Here is a 19,748-nt window from a genome sequence, read left to right as displayed (position 1 = left end):
GATTATAGCGCATATTGTGACTATATTTCAGATTCGTTTGTACCAAAACATAGTATTTGCAGGTGTGAATGTCCGTTCTTTTGAGATCAGTATTCATTCGCCCTTTGTTTATGTTCCCTGGTTTTGTTCTGAACATTATTTTTGGTTTTTGAGTGTGACATTTTAGGTTACAGCATTCACATGGATGTATGAACGTCATCATCATGGCTTCATTTCTATAGTTTCTGTCAGACTACTTCAACAGTCAGGCTGGGGTTCATCAGATTTTATCACATTCAAATGTATATGTATTACACTCCATAAAGACTTGATGTAATGCTGCAACAACGAACTGTTACAGTAGCATATTTCTTTGTTTCCTCTCTTCTTGTAGCAAATGGTAGTGAGCTCTTTATTGGCAGCGTCCGGTATGAGGACACTGGAGCCTATACCTGCATCGCCAAGAACGAGGTGGGAGTGGACGAAGACATCTCCTCACTGTTTGTTGAAGACTCGGCCAAGAAGACCCGTAAGTCCACACGCTGTCAAATTTCACTTTTTATTGTACAAAGTAAAAAATGTTTCACATTCAATTGACAATACCATTTAAACCTCATCTTGGTCAGAAGTAATACTAAAAAAGATGGACAACCTCACTGTGTTTTGCAGAAAGAGACCATTTTGTCTGCTGGTGTAAATCTAAATGGCATTGCTGGCAGTGAGACATAATTGTAAGCAGTATTTAAGTGGTTGCTGAAATACGTAGACCTGTGTAGACAATCCTTTACAAATGTCCCATGTGTCTTCTGCATTATTATTGCTGTTAACACTAGAGCTAATGAGCTCTACTGCTTTATGTGGGAAGACTGACAGTCGATCACTTACACTTTCAAGTGGCTTGTTTAACTTATTTACCCACAGTGAGGCAGCAGTGCAGCACATTTGCAATAAAGTGTTGAAGTCTTTCTGCACCTAGCGTCCTGCCATCTTTTGTAGCAATGAGAGATCAAACTACTTGATACTGTCCCAACTCAACAGACATGAAGCATCCAGAACAAAAAGGCACCCCGATTGCTCAGGGGTCAGTGGAGTCACTGTATTCCCTGTCTTGACTATGGGCAGTACAAGAGGTCCCTTTTGATTTTCTGTAGATTTTAAACAATCAAATCACATATTTTATGTTCCTTTGATATTTGGTCTTTCATTAGATTGCATTATTTTGATAAGTTCACCATATGTACTTGAAATTAAGCAGAATAATCGATGACCTGTCCTCTCAAGACAGGAGCAATTGCTCGATTTAGAAAGAAATATGGCATTGTCGACAGCAGTGAGGAATATTTTGTAGCTGTCAAATATGTTTTGTTTACTCTTGTCATGTAGCGTCATGAAAGAAATCACCTCTTCATATTCTTGGAAGATCTATTTCCTTTTTTTTTAAAGGTGATTTAATGTTTTTCCTTCTTATTCCCCTTCTTTTCTTTTCTATTGCTTGGCGGCTGACTCTGCAGTTGCAAACATTCTGTGGAGAGAAGAAGGTAATACATTACAGTTCTCAAAGCGTGTTTGTATCCTTGTGAATAAGAAAATATGCCGAACAGCTCTTCAGGACCTGCAGCTGAATATCTACACTCTCCAAGATGTGTGTTGTACTGTCCAGAAGAATCACAAAGTTGTTTTCTCTCCAGCAAAACTTTACTTCAAATCTTGCTTTCTTCCTTGTGTGTCCAAAATGTTTCATCCCTTTGTCGGTGTGCTTTTTAATCTTTCAGATCACCTGGGGAGGAAACATTTACACACAAGCAGGGATTTTATGCTCTTTGCAATAATGCCACAGACTTAGTGTGGTGGCTAAAGGGAAAACAACTATGTGGTTTACAGCAGTAAACAAATCCATCCCATCTTTATTCTGTGTATATTTTTACCACATCAGCATGGCCACAAGTACACTCTTACTGTAGTACTGCAGTGGAAAGCCCACTGCTGCTTAGAGCACAGTATAAATATAATGTGTTTTATATACATCATCACTACATCAGGTTTACCACAGAATCAAAACAAATCAGTGTGGTTCAGGATGCAGTGTGAGCTTTCGGGTTATAGTGTTTTTCCGCATTAATACAGAGTGAGTTTGTTTTTGTGTCATTATGTTGTATATTTTGCATTTTCTTTTGCACAGTTTAGTGCACTATATCTCACAGTGTTACAGTGCAGATATGTCTTGACAGCCTGTCAAATCAATAAGTTGTCATAGTTTTTGTCTATGCATATGTTTTCTGAATGTTTATGCATGGAGCGAGTGTGTATATGTCCTTATGTTTATCTTTTCTCATTTGACATATTCCTGACAGCCATAACAGCATGTTCATCCAAATTCCTTAACATCAAACTATGATCCTTGCTAACTCATCAGCAGCTGTTCAGACAAAGAGGATGAGATGTGAAATGCTTCCTCTAAGAAACGGTGCCTTAATTTTGATGCCTCTCGCTACAGTATGCTGTGGACATGTTGCTGACAGGGCCCTTTGTAGTCATTGTCAAAATGGCTGGCAGCCACACACTGCCCATCCCCACTACCATGATAGCGTGCTAACAGGAGTCTTGCGGTGTCCCCTCCAGCAGGGAAATTGAAATGTCCATCACAAACGTCAGATAAAACGTTTTTAATATGTATTTATTGCTTTAGTTTAAAAGCATGTTTGTCAACATGTTTTCTGTCTTCCTGTCTTCTCTTCCAGGGCTTAGTGTGGGGAATATGTTCTACGTGTTTTCTGATGAGGGCATCACTGTTCTGCAGCCCAGTGAATGCGAGATACGCAGACACATGAAACGGACAGAGAGAATTGTTGCTACCTATGTAAGTGCAATATATATTTTCTTTGTTTTGCTATCAAGATTTTATAGTGTAATGGATTTAAAATGGCCATGTCAGGCAATGAGCAGTTTGCTCCAGATTTCAATACAATTTCAGGATGTCTGTGTTTGTAACTGCTGAGCTGATGCCTTTTATAATCAAATTTGCAATGTCACTTAGTGTTCATTTATACATATAGAAAGACTTTCATTATGACACTTCAGGTGCACAGCTAAGAGCATTTTACGCTGTCAGTAATAGGACTTAATCAGGTTGTTGCACCATAAAGCACCTCATGGCACCAGGTGTTTTGTTGGTCAATGCGATCTACAGTATCTAATCTATCTTATTTTATACTTGAGTTATTCAGTAAAGTTTCAGTGTCTCTGAGTAGAGTTTTCCACCTAAAATGAAGGCCATCTTTCAGAAGAAGTCCCCCATCCCTTTACTGGTGTCAAAGTAGGCACATCACCTCACTAAATGTAATGGGATTACTTGTGTCCATTAGTCAACAGCTCGCATCAGTAGACTATAGAGTCTATATTACAGACCCCAAGGCTTTTAATCCACTGGAGGACATCCCTCTCCCAGAGCAATGGGCTTTAGATGGTAAAAGTTGCTTGTTCGTCTGAGGAATTTGGGTTTTACAGGACCCTGTAATTGTATTAGAGATCAATACAAACTCAGTAAGCCATGTGTTAGCCAGTTCCTGCTGTAAACAGCAGTTTCTCCACTATGGTGAGGTGAAGAGGAGAAAACAAGGTGGTGTCTGTGTGAGAGAGAGTGAGCAGTAACATACCAGTATACATAGCCTGTGTGTGTGTGTGTGTGTAAATGTGTTTTCAGCAAAGACAGCCGGCTGCAGGGCCTGTAGAGCCGGTATGTTGCTTGACTTAGTTCTTGAATATGAATTTGTTGATGTTTGCTTCAAACTGATGCAAAATGTGATTCCAAAGTTAAGAATGGGTTAGGGTTTCTGGTTCATAAGGCCAACGGTTATCATATCTATTATTAGTACACCAATAATGAAAACACTGTTTGAATTAAGTAGTAACGACATCAGTATGCCCCTTTGGCACGGCTGGGGTGCATAGTTAAAATCAATACTATTTATTCATATTTCAGTCATAAGTCAAAGTTTTCTTTGTTTTTCTTTTTATCATACAGTAAGTTCTGCATTAAGTGATCAAATAAGTCAGCTCACTATTTTGACAGATTCCTTGTTTTTGTTATTTTAATTTATCAAGTTAAACATGATATGTTTACTGGCTTTATATTAGTTTGTAGTTCTGTTTTTTCGGACTGTTACTTTGACCAAACAAGCAACACAAACATTCCATGGGTTCTGAATATTTCCGACAATTTATTGATTAATTAGTTGATTGTTAACTGAAATAAATCAGTAATGGAAGAAACAATAGTGTAGGTCTAACAACAGAATAACAATAAATTTTAAAAAAGTTAAATTGTTCAATGCAGTGATCTGTGTTTCAAGTTTCAACATGGTTTTGGAGCTGAGACATGTTAACCACAATTCGCTTAAAACCAATATTCGTGTTAAACAAGAATCTGAATCACTTATTTTGGTTGCAATTAACATAATTATTAAGTATAACAATTTGATTTGAATAATTCATTTTATTAGAATTATATAAATTCATGCCATGTTGTCGTCATATCATCACACTATAACTCAAAATTCTAAATGATTGCCCAGTCCAAATCGTTACGTGAAGGGTGATATATAAAATGCACCATCCTGCTGATCTATAGTGCACCAGGAAATCCTGCCAACCTCCACCTCCCATCATCTTCCTCTCTGTTCTGTGTTGGTTCTTCCCAGGAGGAGATGTGCCCTAAAGGTGAGGGGGTGTCACCTCAGCACTGCGTGTGGTCCTCAGCAGTCAACATCAGGGATAAGTACATCTACGTGTCCCAGCCCCTCCTGAGCCGACTGCTGGTTGTCGATATTCAAGCACAGAAGGTGGTACAGGTGGGTGGAGCAGGTATCTGGCATTTCACGATACACAAAAGTGAAGTCTCACAAACAACATCAAATCTCAGAACTTTTTTATCTAAGAGTTGGTGACTGACATTGTAAAGCTTTTGTAGAAATTGTTGCATGTTGGCAAGTTTGTTCAGCACTCAGAATAATGTCAAATGAGAAAAGTAAACTTTTAAAAAAAGATGTGAGATTACGTTCAAGTTTCTATATATTTATATTCTTTATATTTTTATATATATTTATTCTTTATAACGCACAAGTACTGCAGCTTAGTAGATTTCAGTTCCTTCAGATCAATATCATGGCCAATCCAGGCATTACATGGTGGATCCATATTCATTCATATCCAACTTTTCTTCAGCGTTCTCTACTGCGTTTTTTCCATCTCAGGCGCTATTGTTGTGATGCTGCTCTTCTTATCCACAAATATTACACCATATATGCAATGCATATGTGTGTCTGAATGTTAAAAAATGTTTTGACCAGTAAACTAGCAGCAGGTCATAGCAGCTGCCCCAAATTCACTAAAAATGTCAATTAATACCTGATGACAGGACAACATTAAACTTTTGTGGCATCTGGTTTGTGTGCTCTCTGCAGCCAGTGTTTGCACTGAGGGAAGAACCTCCACTCTGTACTGTAACACCACTGTACAACAACAACTCCGTGAAACTCCTCTTTAGCTGTTCACTGAAACATATTTTTTCAAAATACATTGAAGCATGAATCTAACATCTAAACAAGCTTAGAACGCAATAACAGTCTATTATCCATTTTCCTTTCCTTCTTTATTCTCCTTTCTGTCTCCTACATGCATCATCAAATGTAAAGGATGACGACTTTTCACCTGAACGTAGCATGCAGTGTTGTATGATATCACAAAAGTAGCCGGAGATTCCATTTTCAAACAAGTTAGAGTTGCTGGTAAAAATCTGCTAGTAACAGTTGTCATTTCATGGTTGCCAGCTAGAAATGGAAAGCATAGCAAGGTGGTGGGAGGAAATGCTTTCATCTGCTGCACTTCCACTTAATGATTTAGGTTGATAAAAAACAGATTTATTGTACAACCTCGTGCAGTTTTACTTTAAACATTGGTTGTATACAATGCAGCAAATGTTTGGCTACATGTCAAACAGCATTACCAAAGTGAGGTGCAGTCGATTCAACTTGCCATGCTATTGAACTGCCACCAATATAAGAAGACCACATGCAAGGGAAAATAAATCAAATGCACCTCAAGCACTTGAAACAATATGGTGCCCAGGTGGGTGCTGGCTGCCTCACCATTTATCTTGCCTGTAACGGCTGTTTAGAGACTGAATCCCTCAGGGGTTCTTCCCAGGGTCAACATCATTTATACTGAGGTACAGGATGAGAGGAAATAGGCCTAACTCAAAGAGAAGGAGGCGGGAGAGGAGAGAGGAGATAAGTGAAAGTCTGAGCAGTGAGATGGCAAACTGAGGAGGTAGCAGTGCAAAAATGTCAGTCTAAACGTGTAACCTGACCTTGTTATCAGTTTGAAAAAACAGACAACCAAAGATTAGATATGTGTGCACTCTTTAATGCATGCAATGTATTAAAGACCAGTGAAATTATTTAACAAAAATGACAAGGAAACAAAGGATGTATCCAAAGGGGTTAACTCTTATTTCGTAAATAAAAATATTCAGTAAAACATTGAAATGTGAAGTGACATAATTGAAAGAAACAGAGGTGTCTTGTAGCACAACTTTTAAAAGTTCAGGTCATGATCTTTGGTGAACTGTGACTCACCAACCCTTTTTTCTCCTTTTCTCCATCCAGCACTGTAAAACTGCTTTCCCTCCCTTGCTCACCCGATTCCGTCTCTTGCCTCTCACCCTCTTTCTTTCTGGAAGACCCTTTCTGGCCTCTGGTTGCAGAAGGTTAATGCATCCTCCCTTTTTCCTTTTCTACTCTTTCTCTGTTATCTCAAAGCTCTATTCACAAAACACATTTGTAGCTTCCTTTTAGAAATGGCCTTTAGAACAAGAGAGACGACAGCAGACTACAATGACTGTGCTTTATCCACTGAGAGAGGAAATGCATGAGCAAAACAATAGCTTTAATTTTTTTATGGTAAAGTCAGAATACTGCATTTATTATCCTCACAAAGGTGACCGATGCAGTGATCAGGAAGGCAGGGTGTGTATCCAAACAGTAGACTGTAATATATTAACACTTTTCTCAACAAGTATGAAATGAAAGCAAGATTTTTTTGTAAAAAATATAACTGGCTTCTTTGTTTTCTTGGACTATTACAAAGAAAAAGGTGTTATCTTATTATTGTTACTATTGGGAATGCTTCCATCAGATGAACTTCTTTTGGCATAAAAAACAACACATTCCTAAATAGAAGCTCCATCTGGAGAACTGTAGAAAGTTACAGCAAATTAAATCACAAATTTAGATCTCAGTGAAGCAGACTACTGATGTGATATAGTTAAAAGTTGGCTTCCACACCTTTTAAAAACTACCTATTTTTCCAAAACCTTTAGTCTTTAAGGAAGGATTTCCAGCAGACACTAGAACACTTATGCACTAATAAAGGCTTTCATGATTTTCATGCTGTTGCTCACAGGGAAGTAGCACCTTTGTTATCTTTTCCGACAAAGGGATCTAACCTTGACTCTGATGTGTCAGACCTGTGCCAGCTAACCTCCCAATGGGTATGAAAACAAACGGCACATCGGCTAATTAAAAAGGAAGCCAGATGGCAAAGACCTCTGGTTTGTAGTCACTTTAACGTACTACAGTGGTTTCTTTGTGTTGCAGTAAATCGGTGGTAAGCGGCATGCAGTTTTGATTTTGGGTTTCTGTTATGCTTTGTCTTTCCTTTGAAACCAAATAAGCATGTTGTTGCTTTCAAAATACTTCATATGTTCATATGCTGGCTTCCTAAAGGATGAAATTGGTAATCTGAAATGCCATTTAGTATTATTCTTTGTCTTACTTTGTACTTTTGGAAGTAATGTTTCCAATATGCTTTAGGGGACGTCAACAGGAATTATAATGGATGCAGTGAGTTTCGCTGTGGGCTACAACTTGAACTGTATTTTTTTTAAGCTTGTATTTGTTTACATTTTAGCAAATTAGAAGCATTAAAAGTATGCCGGATTAGCTATTTGCAGTTCTGGAGTTATAAGAAGAGTCTTTCTTCTTTCAAGAATTTATTTGCAATGGATTGAGTCACTCTTCCTCAAAGTGACAAAAAACCACCCACTCATGATCGTAAAGCAGTGTTGCAGAAATAGATTTCTTTTCCTTCACACATTATGGTGGTGGTTGGTTGTGTACAGACACCTTCCGGCTTACAAAGAGCACATTAACCAGACAACATGACTTACAACTGGTATGATCTGCCACTGATTATGTTCAGCACCAGCTAACCACACTAATGCCACACTAATATTAATTTGCACAATTAGGTCCGCAATGCCATTAACTGAACAGTTTTTTAGAGGGGGGCACAAAATCCAGTCTGTTTCCTCCTCGTTTGTTGCACTGTGGCCTGACCCCAGCTTTGCATCTGCTCCCATCATGTACAAAGCTAAATGTGTGCAAAGGCAAATTCATATGTACATACACACATGCTGAGTTGGCACTTGGCTGACCACTGCAGAGCAGAGGGCTGGACCTCCCATTACTGAACACAGAGCTTGTGGTCTCGCTCCACTGGTGAGGGTGTCAGCAGCTCCCTGTCCACCCAGCCAGAAGCAGGGTAATGGATTGTGTTATTCTTTGTTGTTGACATTGCAGCAGACCTGAGGTTGAGTACAGCCCACCCCCACATCACTCTCCCTTTTCTGCATGTCTGTTCACTTCTGTCTTTCCTCCTTTTGAATGTCTTGCAACTTACTCTCTATTCTTTCTGTTCTTTCACCTGATGTCTGACAGATATCCTCACTAAAACCTCTCCAGCAGTAAACGTGCACATGCTGTACACTTTCTCATTCTCTTTCTGACATTTACACCTACTTAGTGCGAGATGTGATAACAGCTTACTCTTGAGAATGTTTCATTGTTGGGGTAGTATGCTTGCTGGGGCCTGTTTCACCAAATTTGCAACATGCAAGCTGCAACCTGAGATAATTTGCTCTCGCATTAGTTTAGACACATTTAACTAATTAAAACAAGCACTGTAATTGCAGCCCAGGCATGAGCATGCAAGAGGACTGCAGGACTCACTAATTTATCTGCAATTTGCAAGTGAATCATTTGTGAAATGGGACACTGGCACCATTTCCAAACTGCATGTTCACAAAACGATTTTTGTAATAGCGCTCTTACTTACTGGTCTCCTAGTTGCCAAGCCTTGGTGTTACTTTAACAATCAGCTTGTTTTTTTTTAACAAACACACTGTTAATAACAATCCCTTAAACTTTGTTATTAAAGAATTGTGAACAAGATACGTTGCGAGTCATCTTTTTACAGTTCAAATAAATAAACCTGTCAGGGCCCTCTGGCGGAAACACTAGGTAATGGAAATGCTAAGTCATCTCAAACGGATTTGGCATTTCTATGCTGCTATTTCTTGGTATATATTGGTGAATATATATAGTATCTGTAATAAGCTAATAAAGTCTGATAATATTGGGCTCAATTAAGGAGAGTGTTAGTTATAGCTTATGAGCAAAATAAATTCATCTTACTTACATATATTTTTGTGGTAATGTTTATCATTTACTAGCTTAAATGTGAGTAATGGATGTTTCTCTTGTTTTTATACAAATATCAGCTGGGCTTTTGTGACTTTCCAGCGCCAAGGACAAAGCTTTAACTTTATTTAGCACAAGGAAAAAAAAAAGTAATCTTTTCTTCACTCTCCCCATCTCTTCTAGGCAGTAACAACAGATCCTTACCCGGTGAAGATGCTCTATGACAAGTCACATGACCAGGTGTGGGTCCTAACATGGGGGGATATGGACAGAACACACCCAACACTTCAGGTATGTAATACTGAAAAGCTCTCTCAGAAAATAACTGTTTAGTCTCAAGCTACAGTAGACAGATAACTAGCACCAAGAGATATTGGAGTGCTTACTTGTTAATGTTTAGGGGACACTTTATTTGTTGTTTGGTATTTTTATTTGCAACCTCATTTTTAAATCAGGAGGTGATTATTTACATAAAATTCAGCCCAGTGCAGATTTAAAAGTACCAAATAGCCCCTGTTTATTACTGTCTTACTTCTACACCAACTTTTGCTGTGTGTGTGTATTTGTGAGCTCTGATGAGCGATTATCTTCCTGTAACAATATAATCTATATAAACCGCAGAAAGTTTACCAAGCGAGGAAAACAGCGCCTCGTAACTAATTGAGCTCAGTTGTGTACCGTCGTCCCTGTTTATGTGATAAGTATTTGCGTGACAACATCTAATCTATGTATGTTTTAGAGCATTTACCAAGCCAGCAAAACAGCAATTCACAGCTGCGGTGCTGTCTGCTTGTGCCTGGTGTCCCTTTGGACCACTGGTGTTGGAGGCTTCACAAATGAGAAATGATCACAGGTGTGGTTGTATTTAATCCACCTCGGGGGATTGGGTGAGGCGAGGGAAGGGAGAAGAAAATGCAGGGTCGAGGAGGTGGAGGGGAGGGGAAAAGGGAACAGAGCTGGTGCTTGTGGGAGAGGTATGGTGCTGTTTTTATAGGGCCAATATTTATATGTGTGTGCGCGAGTGCGCATGTGTGCCAATGCAACAGTGGAGGAAACTGCCACGAGTAAAGCCACCAAGGGATCCCGTCGTAATCTCTGTAATAGACACAAACATGTTTATTGTTCTGCTATGTCCCATTGGAGAGAAAGATCCCATTATAATCATGTGAGGTACTGTGTGTCTATTCATTATGGGGATTGCAGAGGGATGATACACTCTCAAATTTATGATTGTTCTGAGGATCTATGCAGAGAAATGACTAATTTTCTATTCCGAAAATCACTTGCTTTGTTGGTTTTGAACACTAGTGGTTTCAAACAAGTTTTAATAGTTAATCAGTGGTTGTGGAGCTGTTAACGGTACTGCAGTCATTAAATGGTCCTATGAATGACACTTCTTCACGATGTTGTTTCCACTTTACAGTTATTTCTGGATTATATAAAAGAACCTGCACAACTGCATAGTGATCCAAAAGGTGCCACTATGGTTTGGCAACGAAAAGTAGTGAAAAGACAACCACCTGTGTGTGGGTTTTAGGTTTTCTACTGATTTACAATCTGCATGGCCAAGTAGACTGTGTGTGCGCATACACTTCCCTGTTCTGCAGTTTTGCACGGTTATTCATAGAGTGTAGGTATACTAGCAGGGGATTTGTTTTTGTGTTGTCGTCTCAGTTAAGGTGCACACTCAGTGTTTATGTTGGAGTTGTTTTCAAATTTCTATCAGAGGTTGTGGTCTCAAATGAAGCAGAAAATTCTATTAAAAGATGTTTTTTATCAAAGACAAAATAATTTTCTCATAATTTGAAACAATCACTACAGAAAACAGCTTTGCATACCATTTCTGCTCTTTTTGGGGCTGCTGTCTGAACAGCAGAAAACACATTTCTGTGTTTTTTCATTTATTCATTTCCCCTCTCTGCAGTCATTCAGGAGTAATGAATAATTGGAGAGCAGGGCATGAATCACTCAAAAATGCAATTGCAGGGAAACTGCATAATGGATTGGTGCCCACGTGGATCACACCACAAATAAATGGTCTGATAATGTCATTATCATTTGGACTGAAAGTAATTGACCTGTTCAGCAGCAGCCTGTCACAGGGGCACCGCTCCGCTTCAGCAGATCATACATGTGTATGAGTGTGGGTCTGTGTTTGTGCATGTAAATTTGTGCACTCGTAGTGTGTAAATGTGTGGAGGTTTACGTTCAGTTGAGTGTGTGTGGTATTTTCAAGCAGCCAAGTTTTAGGATGGCTCAATATCTCTGTGTAAACATCAGAGGGAGTGTGATTGTCAATTCATTAGAGAAGACAAATGGAGGAATCTCTGCCGGGCAGAGAGAGGCATGGCCTTTCAGACTGTCAGTCCAGTCTGAGTCTACGTGCCAACAAGACATTTAACTCATGGGCGCACACACACAAGCACACAGTATTTGCCATCTGTTTTCTTCCAATTTATCTCTGATGTTTGCCAAATATGTTTAACACTGATCATTATTATTGCAATGTTTATGATGAAAATTCAAGCTATTAATATCATCTCATCTTTTAATTTAATCTTAAATAAATTAAAAGTTTGTCTCATCCTGTCAGCCTTATCTCTCTTCAGTGTTGCTCCTCAGTTTATCGACCCAAAAAGTCATTGCAGGTAGGCCTATATACCTAAATATCTGGACTGACATCAAAACTTTGAGGTTTTTACACTTTAAGCTGTCTAATAAAGGCAAAGTACCAAAAAAATTATACTTTAAATGATAATAAAAAAACAATATCTAAATAAACAAAGTTACTTTTGCTACTTGACATCAAAACAAATTAAATTAATTTAATGTGAATATCTGATCTTTATAAAACCAAACATCTGTCACCTCTCTTTCTCTCTTATGCATGCACTTATAGGAATATGATATCATTTTTATGAACTTGAATTGACCATTGATCTTAAGCAACGAGCCACTGAGTCTTCCAGAGAAGCCATAATATGGTTTAGCGACAAAGCGACAAGATGAGAACTTCTGACAGTATGTTAAAAAAGCTGAATTCCTATAACCGAGTAACACAGTGCCTTGTGAGATCTATTGAATTCCATCTCATTTTGATGCACTGTAGTTAGATGGGAAAGAAAAAAAAAAGGCTTCTGGAGAGTGAATGTTGTTGAAAAGCAAAAGTTACTCAGGCAGAACCAAATCCCCCTCAGGTATTAGGGCAGCCAGCGAGACAGGGGCAGAGTAAAACTCAATTGGGTCTTGTTGCTGAGTTTGTGGATATGAAATCCAACGATGAGCGATGACAAAGGGAAGCCAGTGGCATTAAGTTGAGAGCACCTGCAGCCCTGGAGACCATAGCAGCTGCCTAATAATACATGAGCGATATTACATTGAACCTCATTAACTCCCGTCATTGTATTCTACAACTGTTGTAATGGCTTTTTTTTAATGAGGATTCTTTTCATGTCTTGCAAGCAATGAGAAACCGGCAGATATATTTTGTTAAAAATGGATGAGATGGTAACGGATCGAGAGAGTGCGGGCTTCTGAGAAGTATTGCAGCAGCATAGAAAAAAGTAATAACTCTGCAACTTGAACTGCTATTTTTATTTTCTTGCATCTGATAGTTCCGATGAAGGAGTGTGAAGCCTGGCCCCCCATTGGGCATCAGGTAGAAGTTCAGCAGTGCAGGCGTAGGTATCAAAATAGATGTTACACTTAGTTCTTTCCTTTTTAAAACAATATTTAATATGCTCTCTAGCAACATTTGCCTTGGTGTCTAAAACAATATTCTCAGAGAATATAAAGTCTCTAAAATCAGAAGGAAAATAGCTGGTCTTACTCTGGCAGCAGCATCGCAGAGCAGAAGTCGACTGGTCGCACATGTCCCGTAAACCACCTCATTCGTCCTTGACTGTGACCTGATCATGCAACCATGCATGATGAAGCATTTGACTGTGACCTGATCATGCAACCATGCATGATGAAGCATGTGTCACAGACAAGGCGCAACATCCGGAGCCCATCAAAAGTGCACCCCCCCGCCTCACCTTGCACTTTACAAACATGCTGATGCAGTGCCAGGTGTACAACATGAGAGATGGGGGGATTTTATTGTGGCGTGTGCTTCATGAAGACAACCATCACTAAATAAGATGCTTTATCAGAGCAGTGAGGTGGGGCCACGTTTCATCAGCTCAAGTCATAAACTGTAGATGTTTATCTGCTCCAGGATATATGGGTATGTCACCTGGACAAGCTCTGGCTGTTAAGACCTGAGATCTATGAGCCTTTATTTCATTCACACAAACTAGAAGCACCCTGAAGAAGCTAAAAGGTCACAGGTTTAACAAATCACAAGATGCACTTTTGGAATCTAAAATTAGTCCTGGAAGTAAACCAGACTAAACATACAGTATGCTATTCTCTTAAGCCAGATACACCGTGGACAACAGTTTGTATTTTACCACTCTGAATGGCCAAACTATTGAGAGGGACTTAAGGTATAGATATACTGATGTCTAGCTGGATCAAAAAGTTAAGTTTAATTTTCACATTTACTCACTTGTCAGCAAGCGATGACAAAACATTTGATATTTTTTATAGAAACTGATGACTGAGGTAGCCTTCTTGTCAGTTCTGCCTCCACTCTTAAACCCCTGTATCCAGTTCATCACCCTGCCCTAAAATGAATAACCAGTGACAGTTATTGTACTCATCGTTGCATCTTGTATGAAAAGGTTGGGTGGACATCTCTAACAGTAAGACATGACAGACATTAGTTTCTGTTTATATATAAAGCCCTTATTGGCAACCTGCCATCACATATCGCCTCCTTATTAAGCAATTGTTACACATCAAGCTTTTTAGTGCTCTGTGGTGGACAAACTATATAAGCAACATACTGTTTTAAAGTTAACTTTTAATTACCATTATCACACACCTTATCTTTTGACAAGACACACCTGTTAATTGAAAATCATTCCAGGCGACTACCTCAAGAAGACTGTGCAAAGCGGTCAAAAAGCAAAAGGGCGCTACTTTGTAGAATATATAATATAAAATATTTTACTTTTACACTTTTTTTTGGTTAACACATAATTCCATGTGTGTGTTGTTTTATAGTTTTGAAGTCTTCAGTGTTAATCTGAAAATGAGTATGGGTGTATATTTCCCTGCTTTATCAGCCTACATGGTAGCCCATTAGTAAAAAGATAACTTGTGACTCTATACACACATGGGTCACAAAAAGTAATTTAATGGATTCTTATAGAATGTTTGCGAGAAAAATACTTATTTTATCATTATCAAAATTATTTTTTTACAATGATTTTTGTAACTATGATTTATTATGTATTGTTTAGTGCTGTATAAATCCCAAAAAGGCCAAGATTTAAGAAACAATTTTCAAAGTCATCTCCAAAAAGAGACAAAAGTAACCATGGAACTTCAAGCACTATAATACACAGCAGATCTGTTTTGTTTTTGTTTTTCATTCAGAAAGTTGCGAGATCAAACTTTATGTTTTTAAAGATTGCAAAGATGGTGCATGCTTGTGTTTTTCTGGCTGAGATCCAAACAGCTGATCTGTGGTCTAATAGAGTGGGGCTTTATGAATAACAATTTGTATGGTTAGTGCAGAAAAAAAAGGCTGTCTGACAAGAAGATAAAATGGAAAATATTCCTAATATAGCTTACACTTGAATGGATATTGATATTTTTTTAGGTGGCTAAAATAGGCTTTTCTGCTGACACTGTCCACAGCAGTTCATAGCGTTGCTTCTGTGCCAGAGTCCCTGTCTGCTTCTCTAAACTCAGGACATGCGACCGTTTTCGACTTAATACATTATCCATGCTAAGTGCATTAAACAACGCCATTTCAAAATTACCAAACTATCCCTTTAATATTTATGCCCTTTTATGTCACTGTCTACAGGTAATTCCTCAAGCCAGTGTAGGAGAAGTACATCATGCCATCCGCACAACTTTCCAGAGGGTCAGCGACTTCTTCATTCCTCCAACCAATCTCATCATCACTCATGTGAGGTAAAACAGCACACACACTCACACAGAGCCACCTCTGACCTTAAAACACAGATGACCTCATTGCTCGCTGTCCATCCGAAGTAAAGGAGAAAAGCGAAAATGAGAATTCTAATGAGAATCTTGATGTGTTAATCACTAATCCCACAATATCTAGAAAGGCTATTAACCTTTTATTTGAACTTTGTCGATTTAGGTTTGCCTTTGTCTTCCTCAAAAATGAGCCTGCGATACACAAGATCGACCTGGAGACATTCCACCGTGTCAAGACCATCAGCCTGAAGAACTACAGCTGTATACCACTCAACATGGCCTACACACATCTGAGTGGCTTCTACTTTGTCCAGTGCCAGAGCAAGAGCCACCTGCAAGCCCCTCCCCAGCTCCTCATCGACAGCGTGACAGACACAGTGATTGGTCCAAACCTAAATGTCACAGGGCAGCCTTTTGTGTCACCAGATGGCCGTTACATCGTGACACCTGATCCGCAGAGCTCAAAGCTGATAGTACAGACAGTGTCATTCCAGGGAGAGCTGGGTCTGAACCAGGAACTGGATGAGCCCGTAGCTGTCTCCGATTTGGCTTTCCAGCCTTCCTTCACAGAGTCAAACCAGCATGTGGTTGTAGCCACTTCAGGCTCAGGCACGGACCTGCTATTTGCTGATCTGTCCTCGGGCCACACTGAGGTTCTCCCGAGCCTCAAGGAACCCCTGGGCTCTCAAGCCTGGCCCTGGGGAGGCCCCAACAGAGTAGTGGTCTCCAGCGGGTTGTTCGGACAGTACCTGGTGACGCCGTCAGCCGAGTCTCTCTTTGTCCTGAATGGCAAACAGAGAACGCCGCACTGCGAGGTCTCAGACATCAAGAGAGGGAACACAGTTGTCTGGGTCGGCGAAGTATGAGTAAAAAAGAAAAAGAAAAAAAAAAAGAATGCAGAAGACGTAGAATTAGGGACAGACGTAAATGAAAAAAAGGAAAGATCAGGCCAAATTACCTATAATAAAGATTTATGTGAACATATGTTGTGGACTCAACCCTGGGACTGAGCAAGAGGGGATATATGCCTGGGTTTATTGTAACAAAAGTACACTTAAAAAATAGAGTAATTGAGAAAACATTAAGAAACCCTGTTGTGATATTTCTATTGGGAGAAAGTGTCAATGCCGTTCAGTGCAACAGTGATCTATGTGCACTTAACTATACAGAATTGTACATTATTGCACTTCCTTCCATGTTATCACAGCAAATAGGTACCTGAAGAGGGGTTATTAATGAACTATGAACTATGCACAATGCTCACTTTTTTTAGAGTAAAAAGCTTTCCGATTTTGTTTATCTCAACAATGTTTGTCGTTTTCACCAGTGCTGCATATAATCACCACAAACTGTCCGTCTGTCCAGTCTGCCTTTAGTGTATGTGTGTTCTGAGTCCTTTTAAAAGCTACCAACCCATCTGTTTATTCGCCTTTGTCATGGTATTGTACTGTATCCTCCCTCTGAGAGCTTTCATTCTCTTCATGCCGGCAGAGGTTGGCTTTATGCACATGTGTAATACCCTCTATTTACATTGTCTATCCAAAGAGCCCGATTGGTCCATTAGCCGTCGACAATGGATGTTATGCTCGCGGAGGGAGCCTAACCAGAAACGAGCAGTACATCTTGTGTTCTCTTGCAACGGTATAATCTGTCCCCCACTGTCTCTCACATTTATTCTGTACCTGCAGCACAACTCTGTGCTGTGGAGCCTGAAAATGCCACTTAGCAGATTCCCTCAGGGTAATGACTCCGGTTTACGCTGACCCACATGCTGAGGCCGTGCCAAAAGTGGCATCAACTCCGCTATCTGACTGGCTGTGAGCATTTGTACATCCTCCCAGAGAGCTGTGCATCAAGATCAAACTCTAAGGCAGGTAGACTATATTCGTCATACAGTTATATAGTTACAGAGCTGTAACACAAAGAGAATATTTTTTTATTAGTTTCTGTCTATCAACCACATATGTACAGGAAAACAAAATATGCTGTATCTCAAATCCTAGCAGCCTATTTTAAAAGCAGGGATACATTTTTACAAACATTAGCAATACATAGTTTTTCATTTGTCCTGTTTCCAGGAATATTATTGTTAAATTGCTAAAATGACTACTTGTACAGGTTTGTTTATGATTATTAAAAATATGTATCCCTGCTTTTGAAAAACCCGGTATTATCTGCCTCGAGGCAGTAACCGAACAAACACCAGCAACCCTTGTTCTAGTAAAATGGCAGATATTTTCTCTCCATGGTCGAACTACATCATCTTCTGTGTAATTTGGTTTTGCCACATGCGCTAATCATCATAATGATGATCCATTAACAAGAAAGAGCATCTGCTTTTCTGAAAATGTAATAATGTAATCAGAAATTACTGGAACCATAGTGTCTCTCAAACATTCCTGCTACTCAACAGTAGTGACGAGGTCTGTAGCTTTGACAACATGCTTGACGGCTCTTAGATTTTGGCCTAAAATGGGTTCCGGCCTGGGGCGATGGCTTTTTATTTATTTATTTATTTTCTTCTCTCAATGCTGCATAGCCTTTCTCTGTGCCTCAAACTACAGCCAAAAAATGACTTTGCTCTAATAATCACCTCTCATAGATGTCTTGTTCTCTTATTATGAAACAAATCAGGAACTATTTTTCAATAATCTGATTCCCATAACTACCAAGATTTGTATTCTCCCAAAATACACATTTAAATCATCCTTATACAAGCTGCTTGACATTACCTAATTAATTAATTGCATAATAGAATGACTAATGCTGGGTTCTACAAATTGTCAGTACAAAACTATTCTTAAATTGAGCTTAGAACAGGTAGAAGCAGAACACTGCACCAAGACATATTCCAAAACAAAAATGATGTTAACTTGATGTTAAATTAAATCACCTAAACGCAGTGGACTATAAACACTTAGGCTCTGTCCCTGCGTGGAAAGGGGAAATACTTTCAAATGTGATTGGAAGCTCTTGTGTATATACAGTATGCAATGCTGGAACAAATACTCACAGCCTTTAGGATTTTGCAGTTGTTACCACCTACAGACCAAGATGTCAAAGTCCAATTTTAGGGTATCCAACAAGTCTGTCGGAGTTCTGTAAGAAAAGTGTACCACAGCTGAAGTCTTGTTACTGGAATATATCTGCTCATGTGTTTTTGTTTTCTTTCCCCCCTCAATACAAACAGCAGCCCCAAAATAAATATTAATCAGCTCCTAATACGTAGTTGTGCCTGTACCTTCCCAATGCAATGCAATGTGTAGGGTAGAAACCAAGCTGTGTATGGAGAAAAAACAAAAAAAAAGTAAACACAGGAGTGAAGCAGATTTTGTCGTTCTCGTTTGTGATTTAGGTATTTGCTGCTAATCTGCCATGAAAATCCATTCTGGCATGAAAGCCCATTTGATGAACAATGATGTGACACGATCATGACGATGATAATGTTTCTTAGACCACTGTTGCACTGAGGAGAGAAATATAATACCTGACATATTTATGTTTATTGGATGGACATTTGTTCAATTGGTAGCCCAGTTTTCTCACTGTGTCAATGGAAAAGAATCTTATTGTTAAAATATTCCGGCTCTGATGATTTCTAAAGTCACTATCCCATCCAAAGTCACTCCCCAATGGCCCTAAATGAGTAATATATCCAAGACATGCATGTAATGAAAATAGATCTTCAACATGATTATCATTGACCTCTCAGTGATCTCTCACAGTCACATACAGTTTACAGTTGCTTGTGAAATAGTCACTTTTCTGCCCTCTCATTGTCACGTCTGTCAGCTTATCTCTTAAGGTCGATTCAGCAGTATGACATCGCTACTAGAGCCAAGGAGAGCAAGAACAAAGAGACTGCACCTGCACTTGCTGATATAAGTACATCATTGGCTAGCTCATGTTGTTTTGTTTGGATCTACCTTCAGTGTCACATGACTATTTCCGTACCTCTCCTTTAACCCTCAGTGTAAGGGGCTGCAGAGCTGAACCGCTTGGTGTGATAGACATTGATAGCAACCACTGTTGTAGATAACATTGTTCATGTTTAGAACACGTTCAGACATGACAAAACTGACTGTACAGTTTTCTTTATGCATTTTGTGTGTTCTGGTTTATGAGGGAATTGTTTTGTAAGAAAAAATCGAATTAAATATATTGTAAAAA

The 19,748-nt window shown here is 39.1% G+C and overlaps 1 protein-coding gene across 4 annotated transcripts in view; it reads left to right on the top strand.

Annotated features, from left to right (window-relative positions):
* Positions 1-18,875, top strand: part of fstl4 (follistatin-like 4) — a 258,262-nt gene extending 239,387 nt beyond the window's left edge. For 3 of the 4 annotated variants that reach the window (XM_019272616.2, XM_019272610.2, XM_019272628.2), the window contains 7 exons: positions 374-508; positions 1,491-1,517; positions 2,718-2,836; positions 4,677-4,826; positions 9,699-9,806; positions 15,439-15,548; positions 15,742-18,875. In XM_019272616.2, coding sequence (XP_019128161.1) covers positions 374-508; positions 1,491-1,517; positions 2,718-2,836; positions 4,677-4,826; positions 9,699-9,806; positions 15,439-15,548; positions 15,742-16,444 — 1,352 coding nt within the window. In that variant the 3' untranslated portion in view covers positions 16,445-18,875. The remainder of the gene's footprint in view (positions 1-373; positions 509-1,490; positions 1,518-2,717; positions 2,837-4,676; positions 4,827-9,698; positions 9,807-15,438; positions 15,549-15,741) is intronic. The other variant, XM_019272621.2, reaches the window with a different exon arrangement.
* The last annotated feature ends 873 nt before the right edge of the window (positions 18,876-19,748 follow it).

The sequence above is a fragment of the Larimichthys crocea genome, chromosome XXII (assembly GCF_000972845.2).
Source record: "Larimichthys crocea isolate SSNF chromosome XXII, L_crocea_2.0, whole genome shotgun sequence".
NCBI classification, from domain to species: Eukaryota; Metazoa; Chordata; class Actinopteri; family Sciaenidae; genus Larimichthys; species Larimichthys crocea.
The sequence above is the reverse complement of the archived record's forward strand: the minus strand, read 5'-3'. Positions and strand labels throughout refer to the sequence as shown.